The 22294-nt window shown below is 39.6% G+C and overlaps 1 protein-coding gene across 2 annotated transcripts in view; it reads right to left on the bottom strand.

Moving 5' to 3' along the window:
- DDR2 (discoidin domain receptor tyrosine kinase 2) overlaps positions 1-22294 on the bottom strand; it is a 78954-nt gene that overhangs the window by 6549 nt on the left and 50111 nt on the right. For both annotated transcript variants that reach the window (XM_027868401.1, XM_027868402.1), the window contains 6 exons: positions 21315-21445; positions 19507-19717; positions 14996-15219; positions 9807-9934; positions 6507-6698; positions 4633-4867 (listed from right to left, as the gene is read on the bottom strand). In XM_027868401.1, coding sequence (XP_027724202.1) covers positions 4633-4867; positions 6507-6698; positions 9807-9934; positions 14996-15219; positions 19507-19717; positions 21315-21445 — 1121 coding nt within the window. The remainder of the gene's footprint in view (positions 1-4632; positions 4868-6506; positions 6699-9806; positions 9935-14995; positions 15220-19506; positions 19718-21314; positions 21446-22294) is intronic.

Below are 22294 nucleotides of genomic sequence, written 5' to 3'. Positions count from 1 at the left end.
CACACACACACACACACACACACACACACACACACACACACACACACCCCAAAGGGAATAATGCTATGGACTTCATGCCCTTCCTCGACTCTAGAGGCAACAACCATCATCAAAGCCAGAGTTGTGTGATATTCTTGAAGTGTGAATTTCTCATGTTAGATATGCTCTCATGGAGCTTTGTAACATTCAAAAATGATTTTCTCATCTTGCATTTCTCATATTAGAAATGCTCACAGAGCTTTGTAATGTTTAAAAGTGATCTTCCCACCCCTACTGTTTAGCTCAGACTATACCTGGGAGACTTACCCCTTTTGGGGGACAAATCCTATAAAGATTAAACAGCCCTCAAAGATAGGTGATTTCTCTGATTTGGTGCTAAAAGATTGTCCAAAAAAACCAAAATTAGACCAAGATGTCAATCATCTCAGTGTTAGAAAACCCCAACCACCCTTCAAAGCCCAATTGTGCTTTAATTTCTACATGCTTTTCCTCCTAAACATAAATATTATATTCTTCAAGGCTCTACGCTGAGCCCTCTTCTCTTTCTCTACACCATTTTTGCTGATTTCATCAACTCTGATGGATTCAATTCCCATCTTTTCATGATAATACCATCATCTCTATATCTAGCCTTAATTTCTTCCTTTGTACATCTCCAACTGCTTGTTTTATAAGTGCCTTAAACTCAACCTGGCCAAAATGTAACTCATTATCTTATTTCTCTAGACTCATCCCTTCTCCAAACCTCCACATTTCTGTTGAGGTCCCAATCATGCCATGCTCAAAACCTTAGAGTCATCCTCAACTCTCCATTCCTCTTACACCCCACCCATATCCAATCAATTACAAAGATATTACATATATACATACATACATATATATGTGTATATATATATATAAGCTTCCATGATATTTCTCACATACATTCCCTTTTCTCCACTCATATAATATGTTATCCTAGTTCAAGTTCTCATGACCTCTCACCTGTACTATATTGTAAGAGGCTTCTAACTGGTCTCCCTGCTTCCATTATCTCAGCACTCCAATCCCTCTAGCTGTCAAAATTATATTCCTAAAGCGCAGATCTGACCATAACACTCCCTGTTTTCTTTAGGATAAAATACTAATTCCTCAGTTTGATATTGAAAACCCTTCACAAGTTGCCACCAGCCTTCTTTTCCCTATTGTTCCCCAAACCATCTAGGGGCAAAGGTGTCTGATGTTAATGGAGGGATCCTGTAAATCAGAGGTGTTAACTCACTGTTTGTCTATGCAAGTGGCCAGCAAAACTCCCGAGTGAGATGGAGGGATTAAAATGCAACTGGGAAATCTTCAACAAAATAACCAGGCTTATTACAGTGTTGCCCCCTTTCAATGACTTTGCCTTCCAGCCCAACAGACCTATTCATTATTTCCTAGATTCAGACAGAGTTCTATCTCCTGCCCCCATACCTTTCCTCTCAAAGTCCCAAGCTTCCTTCATGACTCAGCTCATGGCCAACCTAGCTCATTACCACCCTCCTAAGAGAAACCTATCCTGACTCTCCTAATTGTGAATGCTGTCTCCACCTTCACATTATCATATGTGCCCATCTCTGTTTACATGTTTTATTTATTCCTGCTCCCAGGAGAATATAAATTCCTTGAAAGAAAGGATTATGTTTTGTTTTGTCCTTATACCCTCAGTACCTAGCAGAACACCTAACAGATAGTAGGAACATAAGAAATGCTTGTTGTATTGGCACTAAGCACAGCACATTTGTTAATAGAATCACAATTTTTGTTTTTTAAAAAGTCAGAAAGATGTAGTAGAAAGAGCACTTGACCTGGAGTCTGATGACTTAGGTTTGAATTTTAGTTATACCCTTAGTAAGTGACCTGACTTCTCTGGGCCTTAGTTTCCTCATCTGAAAAACTAGCAGCCCAACATCATCTCTAATCATTTTCAGTGATAAAAAATATAATCCTGTCATTTAGAGAATCCAAAGCCCAAATGATTTGCTCAAAATCACAGAGAAAGTTACCATGCCAAGAAAAGAACCTAGGATTCTTCTTATTTAAGGAGGGTGTGGTGCTTCATTACTGATAGTGACGAATGGCATTTACCAAGGGTAATTAACTATGGTTAAGAAAGATGCAAATGACTGCATAATAATATTGGTTAATTATGGATGATAAAATTTAGAATAATTATTATTATCCCATGTACCCGCAAACAGTATGTAGAGGCAGCTAGATGGTGAAGTGGAGAAAGTGCTGAGCCTGGAGTAAGGAAGACATGAGTTCAAATTCTGCTTCAGATACTTACTAGCTTGTAACCCTGGGCAAGTCATTTAACATCAATCTGCCTCAGTTTCCTCAACTGTAAAGTGGGGATAATAAAAGCATCTATGTCCAAAGGCAATTGAGGATTAAATAAAATAATATTTGCATTTTTTGTGGTAACTAAGAATTGGAAATTGAGGGGATGCACATTAATTGGGGAATGGCTGAACAAGTTGTGGTACATTGTAATGGAATAATATTATTGTGATATAAGAAATGACGAGCAGGATGATTTCAGAAAAACCTGGAAAGACATACATGAACTGATACAAAGTGAACTGAGCAGAACCAGGAGAACATTATACACAGTAACAACAATATTGTATGATGAAGAATTGTGAATGACTTAGCTATTCTCAGCAATATAATTGTTCAAGACAATCCCAAAGGACTTATGATGAAAAATATTATCTGCCTCCAGAGAAAGAACTGATACTGTCTGAATACAAACTGAAGCAGTCTCTCTCTCTCTCTCTCTCTCTCTCTCTCTCTCATGTTCTTGTATAAAATGACTACTATGTAAATGTTTTACATGCTTACACATGTGCAACCAATATCAGATTGCTTTCCATCTCAGGAAGGGAGTGATAGAATTTGGAAGTCTTAACTTTTTTTAAAATGTTTTTTTTTAATTTTACATGTAATTGGGGGAAAAACAAAATAGCACTTTTTTTAAAATAGCATTTGCAAAGTATAAGTGTATAGCACAATGCCTGGCACATAGTAGGTGTTTGATAAATGCTTTCTTCCTACCTTCATTCTTTCTTTCCTTCCTTCTTTCTGTCTAAGAACCAATCTGATTAAATTCAAAGGGGCTAATCCCCAGAGGATTGGCCACAGGGTAAATTAATTCCTTTTAGCCATAGCTATTCCCGCAAACATCTAGGGGAAAGAGAGGTGTCAGGCATTGGTGGAGAGACCATGTAGGTGCATGAAGCTACAGATCTTTGGAATACTAGCACAAAAAGTTAGAAATATATCATAGAAAGTCAGTCATCCCCAAATAAAGCAAACATTTAATTCAGCAACAAGTGTTTATTAAGTACCCACCATATGCAAGATGAGAGATGGCATGTAGAGAGGTAGAGAGCTGGTCTCAGAATCAGGAATACCTGGGTTCAAATCTGGCTTCTGACACCTACTGACTGTATGACCCTGGACAATTCACTTAACCTCTTTGTGCCCCGGATAACTCTCTAAGACTGTAATTGCAGAACACATGCTGATCTGCATCGGTAGAGGGAGCTTTCTTACTGAGAGTTCCCTATACAGCTGAAATCATAGGTCCATTGTGTAAGACCCTGTGCTAAGCACTGGGGATACAAAGATAGATATGAAATAGATCCCAATCTCAAGCAGCTTACATTTTAATGGGCAGGAGAAGACAAGGAAGAGAAGAAGGAAGGATAAGCATACAAACAAAGAGAAAGGGAGAATGAGATGATAAGGAGAGGCCCAGACACACAGCTAGAAGTTTGAGGAGAGATAAATCACTCTCACCCATCTAGGGCAGGACATAGCAGGCATCATAGAAGGTTTGATGAGAGTTAGGATTTTAGTTGGGTCTTGAAAAAAGGGAGGGATTTCAGCACATGAAGAGGTGGGGTGGAGTACCTTCCAGGCACAGAGAAGAGCAGGAACAAAAGTATGGAGCCAGGAGAGAGAGCAGGCCAAGAAGGAAGCACAGAGTTGAACATAAGAGTGCCTGAAGGCAGGGGTGTGCTGGTAAATTTTTAATAACCAGCTCTCTGGAAAAAAAAAAGTGTAGGTATAACATGTTTTTAAGTTTAATCAAAAATCATTAACATTTTTCCATCACTTTTTTAAGTCTAGACAATTATCAAAATAATAAAACAAGCTTTGATTTGTAGCAGTTTCTGATTCCCAAGGTGTAAATGTTCACACTGCAAATATACCAATGAGCTGGCTTCAGCACCCTGCTGCACAGAAGATAGTGGTAGGACAGCAGGTTGGAAAGCTAGGTTCCAGAAATATTCTATAGGATCTTAAAGAGCAAATGTAGGATATTATCATTTTATTCGTTGGCACTGGGAAACTACTGAAGATTTTTGATTAGAGGAGAGATATGATCATAGTGGTGTTTCATAAGATTACGTGGTAATAGAGTGAATAAACTGAATAGGACAGACTGAAATTTAAGTATTAAAATTGTTTAGGTGAAGACAGATACCAGGCTCTCCTAATATCTCAGATGCAATTCTACCCATACCACCTTATGGACCTAGAACAGTAATAAATTTTTGATAAATCTTCTTGATTGAGATATTAGAAAATATGGAAACTCACCAATAAGATGCTCTCCCAAGACATCCAGCGGATAGGGAGCACTGCCCGACCTTGGATCCTATAGTAATCTCCACTGTATAGGTTCCTGCTCATCCCAAAGTCTGCAATCTTGATGGTGTAGTTCTTACCCACTAAGCAGTTTCGTGTGGCCAGGTCCCGGTGGACAAAATTTAGAGAGGACAGATACTTCATGCCTGATGCTATCTGTGTGGCCATGAACTTCAGGTTTATATAACTGAGGAAATGTGAGAAGAAATAATCAGAACCAGGGCCCCAATGAATGGAGATGGACACAGGTAAACCTTCTCACCTTACCTGGCCTATTGCAGTAAATGCCTAATTGACCTCCCTGCTTCCAATCCAATCTCCACATAACTGCCAAATCTTTATTCCTAAAGCAAAGGTCTGACCATGAGCCATGCCCCATACCCCGACTTTAAAATCTTCAATGGTTTTCTGTTGTCTCTAGGATAAAATACATACCCCTAGCTTGGCATTTAAAGGCCTCCATAGTCTGGCCTTCACCCTCCTTTCCAGGTTTACCTAAAATTTTGTTGCTTCATTTCATTGCTTTATTGCTTCAAAGCAATATTCCTGTGAGATTGGCCTACCTGTTATCTGTCTCATATGACATTGCCTCTCCCATTCCTTTGTTTTTTTCATTAGTTCCCTACATCTGGAATGCCATCCCTCTTCACTTGTGCATCGTACTGTGGAATTCCTGGCTTCCTTCAAAGTAGTACAGCTATCCTTTCATACCTGATGGTGTTGCTAATCTCAATTATTAGTAATCTCTCCCCCTTGAAATGACTTTGCATGTACTTTGTAGTTAATTATTTTTCTATGTACTGCATTCTCCTCCTACACCTCCTGACCCAAGTAGCATATAAGCTCCTTTACAATAGACACGGTTTATTTTTGTCTCAAACCCCCCACTCCCCTCCCACCGCCTAGCGCAGTACCTTGTACACAGATTTGTGGGATTTAATTGAATCATGGGTCTGGAGAGATGAAGTTTCTTGAGGGTTGGGACAATATCTTGCAGGTATGTTGTAGATGGAATTCTCACTGGTACATTTTTAGACTAGATTGATGCTTACATCCCTTTTGACTCTGAGATTCTGCTATTTTGCGTCACTGACAACACTTAGCAAAGTACTAGGCATAAAGAATACCATATGTTCAATAAAAAAATTAAGTTAATAGATTAACATTATTTTTTGATGATGTAATGTTCAGGAACAAATCCTCAAACAAGATTAAAACATTGCTATTCTGTTTGAGAGCTAGGGTTTTTTTTTTCATTATAAAAAGAGAGAAACTGAAATGTAGACTTAATAATAATAATGAAGAAAATAATAAAATTTCATATTTATATAGCTCTTTAACAATAGAAAACTCCCTGAGTGTAGAGACTGTTTTCTCTCTTTGTATTTGTGTCTCCAGGGCCTAGCACAGTTTTTGGTTAGTAGAGAGAAAGAGGAAACATCACCCTTGGAGATCAGTCACTCTACCTTTTGGATGGTTCTAATTGTTGGGAATTTTGTCCTTCTAACAAGCCTGAAATAGCTTCTTTGTCATTTTTATCTACTGCCTCTAGTCTCCCTGCTGGGGCCAAGAAGATCTTGTCTAATCCTTCTTCCAATGACAGCTTTTTAAATGGTTTAAGATAATAATCATTTCCTCCTTAAAGTTTCTCTTCTTTGGGATAAGTATCCCCAGTGTCTTCAACTGATGAGTTAAAGATGATGACAAGGTCTCCAGTCCCCCTTACCATCTTCCTACTTCTCCTCTAGATGCTCTCAAGCTTATCAGCATCCTTCCTCAAATGTGGCGTCAGATAAACCTAACACAAAATGGCCTGACTCAGTTACCTGACAGTAGGTGCGTTACTGGAGGGAGGGTTCTGGGGTTCGTGTCGGGAAAGGAATTGATTGAGGTCCCCGTTCTCCATGTACTCAGTGATCATACATAGGGGGTCTTCTGCAATGCACACTGCTAACAGCCGGATGATGTTTGGGTCCTTTAGCCGGGACATAATCTTTATCTCCTTGAGAAAATCATTCCTTTGGAAAGACATAGACAAATATATACACACCAGACACAGACCAACACAGAGGTTACTGGAGTTGGAAGGGAAAAGCATCCCCTGCAAAGACTCCTCCCACCTCCACTTACCCATAACTCTACCTGACCTTGCTCTGCTTTGCAGAATAGGGATCAAATGGCTGGTGGTTGTCTGTTCCGCTTGCTCTACAATATATGTTCTCATAGAACTATATGCTCCTATAATGATGTTGGCAAACTAGATTTGTAAACAGAATCCTATTTTAAGTGCATTGTGGGAGATTGTTATTTAAAGGAGCTCTAGTCTGAATTATTTGATAAAGTGAAACATCTTTTTTCAAAGTGAATAGTTTCTTCTTGATTTATGTATCTTATAAAGCTATATATTCATATACCAAGTGTTTTTAACAGTTATAATCCAACCATCCAGATAATTAAGAGGATAGCCAGTTTTAAAGCAACCCTATTTAAAGGCACCCTCTAGTAACATACTGTTTCTTCAAAAACTGCACTTAGATAGCCAAGAATAAAGAAATAGATCTGTACTGGCTGGGGACCTCTAGAAAACCTCCAGCTTGAACATTTTATGATTTGTTGCAAGTTCTAGCCACGCAGGTCCATTGAATGATGAAAAACCTGGGTCACTACTGACATTTTCCCAGCCAGCAGCTGGCCCCTAGCTTATCTTGGACCCTATAGGAGCTGGTCAGAATAGCATGTCCTAAGACCCTTATGTGCCATATAAGAATCATCTATAAAAGGGTGGCTATATTGGAACTTCCCTGTTTTCCCCCACACTGAGATCTCCTGAGATGATTACAACCTTCCCATATCTACTCAGACCCTGACACTGTTCTCTTAGCTCACCTCAAATCCCTAAAAGCTCAGATACCTCCAAGAGGCTCAGGGACTCTGACATACAACCTTGCTGAGTAGGATAGGACACACAAATGAATGTGAATCACATCTCAGTCCTCCAAATTTAAACACTGGCAAGGTGTTTAATATATCCTTTGTATCTCCTTGTCACTTCTCCTTTAAAAAATTATGTGCCAAAATCATAAATACACCTTTAAGGATGAAGAACATAGTCCTTCAGTATGATTTGGAAGGCTGCACCGCCCATTCAGCCTAATAAAGTTTCATAGGTAACCCTCTGAAAATGCTCATAACTTTATCACCTCTCTCCTTCCCAGACTCTAAGTGTGCCAACCATAGGATTCCCCAGGGACACACTGTCGTGATTCTGGGGCCTTATCATGTTATTTGAGACAAGGACAATAAATTTTCTCTCAAAGGTATGTGGAATGCTCATGACATAAATCAAAACAACACAAGGCAGTATTATCCAGATGTGTAGCTCTTGCAGAGAAAGTAAGTCTCAATAGTGGAATAACTCATCAATGCTGTAATGGAAAGGCTGTTTGATAAGGCTGTCAAGGCAGGAACCGTAATCTACATTAATCTTAAACTCTTAGGTGGCTTGAGGAATTACTAGGGGACTTTTTGGAATAAATTTCCAAGTAAAAACAGCTGGATATTCTCAGGTTCAGTGGACACAGAAAGAAAGGCAAAGAGAGTATAATGCAGTGTTAAAAGGTACACCACACCAGTGTTCAAATACTGATTTCGATACTTACTGAGTCTCTAATGATAGACAAATCATTTAAACTCTCTCAGCCTCCATTTTTTTCATATATACATCTGGCAATAATAATATCAGAAATACTTATCTCACAAGATTGTTGTGAGGGTCAAATGAGAGAGTATATGTAAAATGCTTCATATACTTTAATGAGTTACATTAAATGTCAGTTATTATTATAGAAGAAAAAAAGGAAAAGAGAAAACAGAGAACACTGAAGGAAAGGAATTAACAGGATGAAAAGGAAGGGAAACAGGAGATTTGGCAAGAACATGTGGGCCTGATTGCAAGGAGTGTGTTTGCTCAAAGGATGTTATTGGGGCTGTGAGTGACCTTCTCTCTGTCCTGGACAAACTGTTCACTTCATCCTCCCCTTGTGTTGGGACAGGGAAAGGAACATGAACAGGCCTGCTACATACCTGCAAGCCAAGAGCACATTCGATTTTTCCATTGGGTGAGGGAGATTCCCATTGATGACAAGGATCCAGGGGCCGGTAACCCTGAGGATCATGATGCCAACCAGGCTTGGGAGTGGATTTAAGACTGGGGTAGGGAACATATTGGACAGAATGATAAGCAGGTATTTAGAAGGAATAGTGGCCATGCTGCCAGCCAGCTTGAGAAAACTGGAACCAACCTGGAACAGTGACCAAACTACCAGCCGTTCATGAGGATGACACAAAATTGAGAACACTGCAGACAAGATACCACTGACTAAGAACCAAGTGATCTAACAGTGACAATGGCAGCAGCACCAAGTGTGGGAGGAGTAAGTGGACTTCTTTCAAGCAAGTGAATTTCTGGGAGATTCCACCCCTTCAACAAGCCTTCAGATCCCTTGGGTCTAAGTGGAGTCTTATCTAGACTATGAGTTTCAGATATGGTACTAGAATACAGGGCAGGGCTAAAGAAAGTGTTTTTCTATTATTTTTGTTGTTATTATTGTTCTTTAACAAACTTGTTGTTTTTAATGTTCATTTTTTTAAGCTTCACTTTCTTGTAGGGAGAACAGGAAGTGTGATCCTTAAAGAGAAATGAACCAGATTTCTGATGTTTCCAAAGAAGATCTAGGTGGGGATGTGAGCTATGAGGAATAATAAGAGAAAGAACCTCCAAAGATTGAAACTGGCCCATGTAAGCTTAGAGTGGAGATCCTGAGCCCCAGGTAATATAGGGGGTGACAGAAAAATGACAGAAGCTTATCTCTAAGTTGGTAGAAATGCCAGTAACTATGGAGCTAGTCAGAATACAGATTAAGAAGGTGAACTGCATGCAGGGTAAGAAGATAAATGTGGAAGAAAAGAGAGAAGATGAAGACTGTCTATTTGCCTTCATCATTCCCAGGCATTGGGCAGATCCCAAACCTTGTCCTCTTATAAATTCCTTGAGAGTTTCTAAGAAATATTCCTGGTTCAAAGAAGCGAATACACATAAAGGAAGATTCAAAACACGGATGACAGACCTGGCATTCTTGTTGGCATCTGCTCGGAGCATTTTCACAGCCACCAAGGCAGGCTGGTTGGTGTTGACATCTAACGCAAAATCTTTGTCCATGAATTTTTCCATGCCCTCCACTTCGCAGAGATGAACCTGGACAAAATTCATTGAGTCTCAGCATCATCATTTGCTCTTTCAGAGTTTTTGGTGGGCTTTTCCTAGAGATAAGCTAAGTGGGACAGAGGAATTGGCAACCAACCAGACACTTCACCTGTCCCTCCAGCAGATGAAAGAACTGAAAGGATAGAACAGGGATGATATGATGACTCTCATGACCTATCACTTCCCTACTGAGATAGCCTTCTAATTGGTCTCCTTGCCTTAAGTCTCTCCCTACTTTGCTCCGTCCTCTATATAGCCAACAAAGTGATTTTCCTAAGGCACAGATCTAACCATGTTATCCTCCCCTCCGCTCAATAAACTTTAGTGGTTCTTTGTTACTTCTTGGATCAAATATAAACTACATGGTTGGGCACTTAGAAGCTCTTTATAACCTAACCCTACCCCGCTTCAACCTTTCCTGCATTATTATATATTACCTCTCTCTGTGCATTCTATGATCCAACCAAACTGGTCTTTCTCTATTGCTGACACAGATCATGTTATTTCCCATATCCTGTCCTTTGTATTGGTTGCCCCATGCAACTGTAATGCTCTCTCTTGGAGTTTCTTTCTCTTGTATTCTCCATTTTCCTTCAAGACTCAGCTCAAGGCCTTCCCTGATTCCCGTCCCCACACCAGCTGTCAGTTCTCTGCCTCTCCTAGATTACCTTGTAAGTGTTTTATGTATACCTATATACATCCATTTTCACTCCTCTATTAGAATGTAAGCTCCTTGAGGGCAGGGATTGTTTTGTTTTGCCTGGTATTTCCAGCATCTAGCACAATGCTACATGTACATAGTAAGCCCTTAATCAATGCTTGTTGATTGACTATAGTGGGGTGAGCCCTGGACTAGGGAGTCAGGAGCCGCAGCTCTGCCATTACCTTGGACTGGTCACAGCCTTTCTGACTCATTTTACTGATTTGCAACATGAGTCCAGTAATACTTGAACTGTCTACCTCATGGAATTGTAAGAAAAGAAGTGTTTTGAAAATCTTAAAGGACTGTCTAAATGTGAATTATTATGAATACACATTCCAAACTATGATACAAGTGGCCGATTAAAATCGTCATAAAACACTGGCCTAACATGAAATATTTCCCTCTTCGTAACAATAACATATTGTTATGTTCTTGCTGTCAAGATTTAAACTTATTCTGCTTGACCTCAGTTGTGGGAGCTAGGATCAATGGGTAGAAGTTGCAGAGAGGCAGATTTAGATTTGTTGTAAAGAAGAGTTTTCCCAATGGCAGGATCTTCCAGTTGGACAGAGCTCATCCATCATGTAGCCCAACCTGTCTTGAAGCCCCTCCGTCTACAGTATCACAGACAAGTGGTGACTGAGCTTCCACCTGAAGAAATCCAGTGAGGTTTGTGTGATACTTTTTTATTGTCACATTGCACTGAACTTTTCCCTTATGGCAAACCTAAATTTGAATCTCTGTCATTTCATAGAATCAGAGGACTTTGAATTGGAAGAGAACATAGAGCTAAAGTCTCTCATTTCACAAATGAGGAAATTGAGGTCCCAAGAAGTTAAATGACTTGCTCAAAGTCACCTAAGTAAAAAAAAAGCACAGTTAGGTTTCAAATCTAGGTTCCTTGGGCCCAAATCCCATGAGCTTTCAGTTATATCATTCATTGCTTTTAGTTCTTCCCTCTAGGGTTAGGTAGAATGAATGTGATAGTCCTTCCAATATGTGAAGACAGCGATCATGTACTCCATTAAATTTTCTTTGCCAGGCTCTATCCCCAGTTCCTTCAAATTATCCTCTTATGTCACTTTCTCCAGTCTTCTCCCTATCCTAGCCATCCTCTTCTGGACCTGATCCAACTTATTAATGCTCTTCCTCAAAATGTGGTACTCAGAACTGAGCCCAATACTCAAGAAATGGACCAGTTAAGGGAGAGTACAAGAGGACTATCACCTCCCTTATTCTGAGCACCATGCTTCATTTCAGGAAGAGTAAGTTATCATTAGCCTTCTTTGGTGACCATATCACAATATCTATTATCATACATATATATCATACAATATCATTCCGTATTGAGCTGGAAATAGACCAAAAGCCTAGGCCTTTTTTTAACATCTTCTATTTCCTGTACTTGTAAAGTTAGTTTTTTGAACCAATGTAGAGTAGGGGCAGCTAAGTGGTGTAGTGGATAGAGCTCCAGGCCTGGAGTCAGAAAGACTCATCTTCCTGAATTCAAATCTGGCCTAAGACACTTCCTAACTGTGTAAACTTGGACAAGTGACATAACCCTGTTTGCCTCACTTTCCTTATCTATAAAATGAGCTAGAGAAAGAAAAGACAAACCACTCCAGTATCTTTGCCAAGAAAACCCCAAATGAGGTCATAAAGAGTCAGACATGACTAAAATAACTGAACAAAGAACATTTATCCCTATTATATTCATCTTATGTCCTGCCTATTTTTCTAGCCTCTGGAGATCTTGTATCCACATTCAGTAAACTAATGTATTAACTATCGCTCCTAGCATGATCTCACCTACAAATTTGGTAAGCATATCATCTATGTCTTCCTCCATGTCTTGGTCAGGCAGCTAGGTTATGTGGTACAGAGAACTTTGGACCTGTAGCCAGGAAGATTTAAGATCGAATCTAGCCTTGGACACTAGCTGTATGACCCTGTGCAAGTCACTTTACCTCTGTCTGCCTCAGTTTCCTCAACTGCAAAGTGGGAATAAATAATACCATCTAACTTTTAGAGTTATTGTGAGGATTAAATGAGATATTTGTAAAGCACTCAGCACAATGCCTGGCAGAAAGAAGGTTTTTACTAAATGTTTCTTTCATTTCTTCTTCCTTCTTCTTTCCTTCCTTCCTTCCCTTCTTCCTTCCTCTTTCTTTTCTTCCTTTCTCCTCCCTTCCTTCCTTTTCAATGGTAAAAATGTTGAAAATCACAAGGCCAAGAACCCATCAAAGACCTCACTCCAAGCTAATCTACACCTATCAATGACTACCCTTTGACTCAAAAAGTGGAATGGACTGCCCTTGGAGTCCATTGGAGGCAAGTCTTTTTCACTTTTGTCACCTTTTTCAGATGTTATAAAGGGCATTTATGTTTTGTATAGAATGGTTTCAACTGATAACCTCTGAGGTTCCTTCCAGTTTGATGATTTTATGATTCTCTAACTATGATTAACCATGTAACCATTAACTATGTAACTATCATAACATTATGACTACAACTCCCTATAAAGAGGAATTCAGTATAATGTAGGTATATCTTGGAGCCCCATCTAAAGAAACTTAGTTACTGGAATACCAAGTAGCCATTGTTTTCTTTGTTTTGTTTTTTTGTTAGGCAATGGGATTAAGTGACTTGCCCAAGGTCACACAGCTAGTAAGTGTTATGTGTCTGAGATCACATTTGAACTCAGGTCCTCCTGACTTCAGGGCCAGTGTTCTATCCACTGCACCACTTAGCTGCCCCCCAAGGAGACATTGTTATGAAGATCATAGTAAAACACAACCCTGCAGAATAGAACCTAGAGATAATGCTATGGAGAGGCTCTATTATGTTCTCTCCAATAACAATATTTTGAAGGTCAAGATGGAATGGAAATTCAAATGAGGAAGTTCTGTGCTATCTTCATTGACCTCCACCAACCACCTATACCTCTGCCAAGGAGTAGGCATGGGAAATTAACTAGCCCTAGAATTTAATAGAAGCAGCAGAATGGGCTAGGTTGCCTCTGGGAAATTGTACAGTGCTTTTCATGACTCTAAACTTCTTCCTAAAAACAAAAGCCGGTGTTAGTAACAGCAATATTCTTCTAGTGGTGATGCAGGGCTGAGAAACATGAAATAACAGTCTCCAAAGAATTCAAGTTGAGGATAACCCAAAGGGCAGCGGAGAGGCACAAGTTTATTGCAACATCACTCAAAAAAGAGTTATGTAAGATAATATGTATGACTAGAAAAGAAGAAAGGTCAGTCCCCTGCAAAGAGTAAGGGATAACTGATGAATAGCTGATGTGCTTAATTGGTATCCACCCAATGTCACAAGATCTAAAGGAAGACCCCTGACATTGGGTGGAGCCTTGGAGGAAGATTTATGAGAAGCCAAACATGAGAGTCACACAGGATGAGAGGGCATGGGTGGTTTATACTGTGCTTTGTTGGGAGAAGTATCCAAGTCAATGAGATCACAGATCCATTGAAATATCCAAGTACAAAGTTCCAAAATAATTTCCTTTAGATTGAAGCACTGCATGTCAGCTGCAAGTCTCCTGAGGAACTGCTGTCAACTGAAATCACTACATCTCATATTCCCAGAAAGATCCTGTTACTAATATGATTTATAGGTGAAATGCGTCCTTTTATGCATATCGATGTGGCATCACTTCACAAATGCTTTACCTCTTCTCTTGGGTGGTTGACTTGCTAGGATGCAAAAATGAGAGAACAAGTATGTCTGTTTTTCACTATTTTAGATACAACTCCCATTACAGGGAGAAAAAGGACATATCTCTCATCCAGCAGGATGTTTCTAGACAGTTCATAATGGATGGTCACATCTCTGAAATTCCCCCCTTCCCCACCTCTCCATCTCCTTCCATGTACAAACAAGACTGAAATTTTAGGTTGTCTTTCAGTGTATCTGAAGCACAGTTACTTATCTTCAAAGAGGAAGCATGAAAGTGGCAAGAACAATGGCATCAGGGAAGATGGCTTGTAATCCCAGATCTGCCCCCACCCAATTGTTGTATCCCTAGAGACCGAGACAGTGCCTGGAATATAGCAAGAGCTTAATGAATTGACTGATTGGGATCACTTCATCCATTTTTCTAGACATCACTTGCCTCACTTGTAAAATGAGGGGTCTGAGCTAAATGAACTCTCAGATCTCTGATGATTCCAATATTTTAGAACTCTTTAAAAGGTCCATTTAAAATACTCCATCATCAAGCTTCCTCTTGAATATAGGGGGGAAGACAGAAAAGACCTGACACTCAAGAGGATACAGTCAGTAGGTATCATTGAACAATAGAAAGCTGAGGCATATCCAATGTATCAACTCACCTCTCCAAACTGGCCTTCTCCTAGCTTCTCCTTGAAAGTTAAGAGTTTCCTGGGGAATTCTTCTACAGCCACATCTTTACCCGAGAGTAGGTCCATGGTAACTGCAGGTACTGAATAGGTGTTGCCTCCTGTCACACCTTGCAGGTTCACAATGTCAGCTTCTGCATAGTGGGGGACACCCTCAGGGCCATTTGGCTGAACTGGCTTCACCACACTACTGCAGCCTGGGAAGATGAGAAAGATGGAGTCTGGTTCTTTGGAGTTCTCCAAAAGGGAGTCATCTGAGTTTAGAGTAGGGTAGACCCCCCAAAATATTCAACCAGTTTATCACAGTATATAGCTTAGTATGACTTGTCCATTAGAAGGAAAGGACAGTTTTCAGAGGAAGAAATCCAAGCTATCAATAGCCATATGAAAAAATGTTCTCATTAATAATTAGGAAAATGAAAATTAAAACAACTCTGAGGCACAGCTGCCACATTGACAAAGTTGATTTTTTTAAAAAATTGTTTGGCTTTTAAAGCCCTTAGCAATTGGATCTCTTCCTACCTTTTCAGGTTTTTTTTGTACTTTACTCTCCTCCATACATGCTACAATCCAAAAACACTGACCCTCTTGCTGTTCCTTGGACAGGACACTCCTTCTGACTCCTTGCCTTTTCACTTTCTGACCCTCATGCCTCATGCCTGACCTCCTCCTTTCACTAGTTTCCTACAAATGTTGGCTCACATCTCACCATTTACAAGAAACCTTTCCCAATCCCACCACCGCCAGTGCCTTCTCTCTGATGTTATCTCCATTTACAGTTGTCGTTGCTGTTCAGTTGTGTCTGTCTTTTCGTGATCCCATTACATGCTAGGCTTTTTTATCCTCCATTATCTTTTGACGTCTATTCAAGTTCACATTCTTTGCTTCCATGACAATATCTATCCATCTCATCCTCTGCCATCACCTTTTCTTCTTACCTTCAATCTTTCCCAATGTCATGGTCTTTTCCAACGAGTCCCATGTTCTTATTATGTGGCCAAAGTATTTAAGCTTCAGCTTCAGTATTGGACCTTCCAGTTAATAGTCTGAATTAATTTCTTTAAGTATTGACTGATTTGAACTCTTTGCTGTCCAAGAGACTCTCCAAAGTCTTCTCCAGAACCACAATTCGAAAGCATTGATTCGGTAGCACTCAGCTTTCCTTCTAGTCCAACTCTCACAGTCATACATTGCTACTGAAGAACCCACAGCTTTGATTGTATGAACCTTTGTCAGCAAGGTGATGTCTCTGCTTTTTAATATACTGTCCAAATATGCCATAGGCTTCCTTCAAAGGAAAAAGTGGCTTTTAATTGCATGGCTACAGTTGCCATCTGCAGTGATCTTTGAACCCAAGAATATAAAATCTGACACTGCTTCTATTTCTTCTCCCTCTACTTGCCAGGAAGTGATGGGACCAGTTGCCAAGATCTTAGTTGTTTGTTTGTTTGTTTGTTTGTTTTTGTGTTAAGCTTCAAACCAGCCTTTATACTTTCCTATTTCACCCTCATGAAGAGGCTTCTTAATTCCTCTTCACTTTCTGCCATCGGAGTGGTATCATCTGCATATCTGAGGCTGTTGATATTTCTCCTGGCAATCTTAATTCCATATTTTGATTCATCCAGCCTGGCATTTTGCATGATGTATTCTGCATGTAAATTAAATAACTAAGGTGACCATATACATCCTCATCATAATTCTTTTCCAATCTTAAATCAATCAGTTGTCCCATGTTCATTTCTAACTGGTGCTTCTTGGGCCACATACAGATTCCTCAGGAGACAAGTAAGATGATCTGGTTCTCCCATCTTTTTGAGGACTTGCCACATTTTGTTGTGATCCATACAGTCAAAGGCTTTAATGAATGAAGCAGAAGTAGATGTTTTTGTTTCATTCTGTTTTGTTTTTATTTTTCTGGAATGTCCTTGCTTTCTCCATAACCCAGCAAATATTGGCAATTTGGTCTTTAGTTCCTTTGTCTCTTCAAACACCAACATGCTCTTCTGGTAATTCTTGGTTATTGCTGAAATCTAGCTTACAGATTCTTAAGCATGTGAAATGAGCACAATTGTTCGGTAGTTTGAACATTCCTTGGCATTGCCCTTCTTCAGGATTGGGATGTAAACTGATCTTTTCCAATCCAGTGGCCACTGTTGTGTTTTCCAAATTTGCTAGCATATTGAGTGCAACACTTTGACAGCATTATCTCTTAGGATTTTAAATAGCTCAGCTGGAAATCCATCACCTCCACTAGCTTTATTGTTAGCAATGTTTCCTAAGGTCCACTTGACTTAATTCTCCAGGATGTCTGACTCTAGAGTGGTAACCACACCATTGTGGTTATTGGTGATGCTAAAATCTTTCTTGTGTAGGTTTTATTTGTGTGTGTGTGTGTGTGTGTGTGTGTGTGTGTGTGTGTATTCTTGCCACATCTTCTTAATCTCTTCTGCTTCTTTTAAATCCCTACCTCTTTTGTCTTTTATTGTGTCCATTTTTTTCATGAAACATTCCCTTAATATCTCTAATTTTCTTGAAGAGATATCTTTCCCATTCTATTCTTTTCTTCTATTTCTTTGCATTGTTCATTTAAGAAGATCTTCTTATCTCTCCTTGCTATTCTATGGAATTCTGCATTTATTTGGGCATATCTTTCCTTTTCTCCTTTTCCTTTACTTCTTTTCTCAGGTTTTTGTAAAGCCTCATCACAGTCATTTTGCTTTCTCGCTCTTCTTTTTCTTTGGATTTTTTGTTGTTGTTGCTGCCTCCTGGACAATATTGTGAACCTTCCGCAGTTCTTCAGGCACTCTATCTACCACATCTAATCTCTTAAATCTATTCATCACCTCCACTTCATATTCATAAGGGATGTTATTTAGGTCATACTTATATGGTCTGATGGTTTTCCCTACTTTCTTCAATTTAAGTCTGAATTTTGCAATAAGAAGCTCATGATCTGAGCCACAGTCAGCTCCAGGTCTTGTTTTAACTGACTATATAGAGCTTTTCCACCTTTGACTCCAAAATATATAATCAATCTGATTTCTATATTGACCATCTGGTCAATACGTCATTGTGTAGAGTTGTCTTTTGGATTGTTGAAAAAGAGTATTTTTTTATGACCAGCAAGTTACCTTAACAAAATTCTATTAGTCTCTGCCTTGCTTCATTTTGTACTCCAAGGTCAAACTTGCCTGTTATTTCAGTTATCTTTTGATTTCCTACTTCAGTATTCCAATCCCCTATGATGAATGTGACATCTTTTTCTGGTGTTATTTCTAGAAGATATTATCACTCTTCATACAACTTATCAACTTTGGCCTCTTCAGCATCAGGTTGCAGCATAGAATTATATTACTATGTTGTTGAATGGTTCGCCTTAGATTTGAACAGATATCATTTCGTCATTTTTGAAATGTACCCCAATACTGCTTTTCTTACCCTTTTATTAACTATGAGGGCTATTCCATTTCTTCTAAGGGATTTTTGCCCACAGTAGTTCATTTAGTGATAATGAATTAAATTCACCCATTCCCATCCATTTAAATTCACTAATGTTGATGTTCATTTATCAAGAGTTGTGATATTTCCTTTCCCCAGGGGAAATACCTATATAGGCAATAGGGAAATACCTATCTTTGAATAATTTTCATTCATTTATGTGTGTATATATATATGCATATATAGCAGTATAATATATATATATATATATATGTATGTATGTATTTATACACATAAAATGTTTCATGCACCAAAGATGTTTATATGTCAAGGATGTATTATTCTGTATCCAATGGTGATTGCAACCTCTTTATGACTTGTACTCTTAAAGAACTACCGGAGGCTCAGCTCAGTCAAGAAACTTACCCTCAGTAGTGTAGTAAAGGTAGGATTTGAATTCAGGCCTACCTGAATCTAAGTTCAACATGCTAACCCCTTTCTGGCAGCTAAGTAGCACGATGGATAGAGTTCTGGGCCTGGAGTCAGGAAGAGCTCAGTTCAAATTCAGACTCAGATACTTACTAGCTGGGTGAACTTGAGCAAGTTATTTCACCTCTGTCCCAGTTTCCTCATCTATACAATGAGGATAATAATAGCGCCTATCTCTCAGGGGTTTTTGTGAGGATCAAATGATATATTTATAAAGAACTTTTCAAACTTTAAAGTGGTCGATAAACACTAGTTATTATTATTTTGGCTAGGCAGGAGATGTTCATGGACTTTATTAAATCAGAGAAAAGTCATTACCTAACTCAGATCCCATAGCAATTTATGAACTCAAACCTACTTTGTACTTCCTGTCGGCTTTAACATACATACACACATGTGTGTGTATATATATGTCAATATATTAAACATGCATATACATGTATATATACATATAAAAGTTGTATAGGCTGCCAATAATTCCATTGATTAAGACTGATCCGTTTCAGTTATGCTAGTCATAAGGCTTTCTTTGATAACCCCCTCGCCCCATTCCTAACCTGCCTCCTCATCTCCTGGAGCAAATTCAGGGAGTTTCCGTATGAGCCGGGAAGGCTCCTGGTAGTCAGGACCAAGGGGGAAAATACGGTCATAAGTGGAATTGGACTCCTGCTCACTAGGTGATGAAGAATGATTGTTGTTGAACATGCTGGATTCACTAGGCAGGGAAAGACTGACAGTCATTTCATCATCTAGCATCCTCCGGGAAGCCTGCAAGAGAAGAACATGCAAGAGGGCAGTGCTAGACGACAGCAATGAAGAAACATCCTTTCCTCTCTCCTCCCTCCTCCCTCCTCCACTCCCTAGCTCTCTTATTTAGATGAACAAGAACTGAAACAAGGTCTGAGCCCTCCCTCCCCAATCTCATCCCTTTCTGCTATACTGTCTCTCTGCTATACCTCTCATAGTAACCTAATTATTAGAATGGAAGCTTCTTGAGGACCATCTGTGATTTGAACTTTTCATTCTCAACATCTAGCACACTGCCTTTCACATAGGAGGTGCTTTAAAAAAGCTTGTTGAATTGAATTTTAACTTTACTGTAAATATTTGCATTCCTCTTTCATCCTTAAGCATTGCAATTGTGGGACTGTTGATTGTCACTGTGTAACTGTACAGTGCAGCCCTAGTAGAGCACACTGTACACAGTTGGTCCTTAATAAATGTTCATTGGATTGAACTGATGTATATTTGGGACAAACTTGTCAAGGGCTTAGAGAACAACAGCTAAGGGAACAGGGGGAATGTTACATATAAATAGAAGGTAAAATGAATTTCAATTATTTGCCATGGGGAAGAAGAGGCTGAGAAGACAACTCAAAGGAACCTAGTTTTAGAACAGGTTCTAACATCACTAACCCCCTGATTTTGTAGATGAGAAACTGAAGTCCAGAAAGGTTAAGGACTTACCTAAGGTCACACAGTTAAATAAGGTCAAGGTCCTCTGCCTCCAAATCTAGAGTCCTTGGCATTTTATTGCAGTGGCTTAATCTTGGTCTTCAGGTTCATTGGGACAGTGGGAATATAACTTATGCTCTCTAAGAACCTTAATTTCCATAGTGCTATGGCAGGAAGGTGCTGGCTGACCAATTCTCTACCCAGGACACATCAAGAGGAAATAATACTAATACCACTAGTCATAATAACTGATATTTATAGCGTGCTGACTAATATGTCAGCAACTGTGCTAAGCACTTTATAATTACTATCTCATCAACTACCGCATGAGCAAATTAGGTAAACTTTCAGCTGTATGACTTTGGACAGATCACTCCCTTTTCTGGGTCTTAGTTGCCTCATCTGAAAATTAAGAAAAAGGCTGGCTAAATGATCTCTGAGTTCCCTTCTAGTACTGACAGAAGTTCTAAAATCCCTTTAACTGAAGGTCTTTAGAAATGGAAATGGTTGAGTAGGGAATGAAACTATCTACATGTCCTCTTATGATTCATTGAGCTACCAGCTTCTTGAAGTCTCTACACCTGTGAACCTGGCCATCTTTCTGATCAATTTGTGGACTGTAGAGAGGTAAGAATATTGGATTTGGGTTTTAACAGTCTAGGCTCCAGTCCCAGTCCTGGAACGGATTGTGTAACATTGACCAAGTAATCTCACCTTTGTTTCCTTCCCTATTAAAAAAAATACTATTTATTCTGCTTACCTCACAAGAGGATCAAGTGAGATAATGAGTGTGAAAATACTTTGTAAACATGGCATTTGCCAGTACTTTGGTCTTTTAGTCCTAAAGCAACTGTAGACCGTGGAAAGGGAGAGGGAGATGTGTTTGAAACCCCATTATGTTCTTCCTCACCTTCTCCAGCATTTTTTGCCAAAACTGCCTCCAAAGAATGATGACGATGATGGCCACAAGAATGAAGATGATGGCCACCAGGCAGCCAATCAAGATGCGAGTGTTGCTATCATCCACTTTGAGCATCGGATCTATAGAGAGAAGAGAAACAGAAGGATGTGATTATCTCATCAGGAGACAATGGAGCACAGAATAGACTGGATGATTGCTGAGGGCCCCATTCTGAGAGAGGAGAGGAAGACAATGTCTTTCTCACAGTGATTCCAGAAGCAGCTACTTAAAGATCTCTTTGTTCCTTCTCTTGCTTACCCTGCTGGGTGCTTTGTTCAGTGTCCGAGGCTTGGCTTAATTAACTTGTAAGTTTTTAGCTACCTTAGGCCTAGGATGAAGGATCTCCCCACTATTAGCTTGCCAAATGTTTCCCTGCAACCTTGTGTTGGAATCAAGATGGGTGAGGTCTGTGGCTCCTGTTATGCCTCTGATACAAAGGAGTTACATGGCCAGGGTGACTTCTTATCTAGTTCAGGAACATGCCAAGAAATCTAAAGGACCCTCTTAATGTAAAGCTGGTTACACATTTTCTCTCGATACTGGTATGTCATCGATTGGCCAGTGGGATTGTCTAAGGAATTGCCCTTTTGCCCCTTCGTTTCCCGTTTCATCTACTAGCCTTTCTCCTCCTCTGAGGCCCCACCATCACCTCACCTGGGAGTGGTCCTTCCCTCCCTTTTCTGTCTCAGATTTTTCAGTCTCTCAAAGAATAGTTCCAGGGCAAGTGAAAGCCTCTCCAGATTCTCCTACAATTGATATATCCCACAGCTGGGCATTTGACCCCTTGTCTTCACAGTTCCCAATCAGGTTTTGAATTCTCTCCAGGTCTCTCAAAAGCCTTTTGCCATCAAACATCTTCACCTGATAGGTATAAACCTCTGGTTTTCTACCCATCATCTTCCCAGATCTTATAATCATAATGCTTGTAA

The sequence above is a fragment of the Vombatus ursinus genome, unplaced genomic scaffold (genome assembly GCF_900497805.2).
Source record: "Vombatus ursinus unplaced genomic scaffold, bare-nosed wombat genome assembly UNPS02014789.1, whole genome shotgun sequence".
NCBI classification, from domain to species: Eukaryota; Metazoa; Chordata; class Mammalia; order Diprotodontia; family Vombatidae; genus Vombatus; species Vombatus ursinus.
This window is presented reverse-complemented; position numbering and strand designations above follow the sequence as displayed.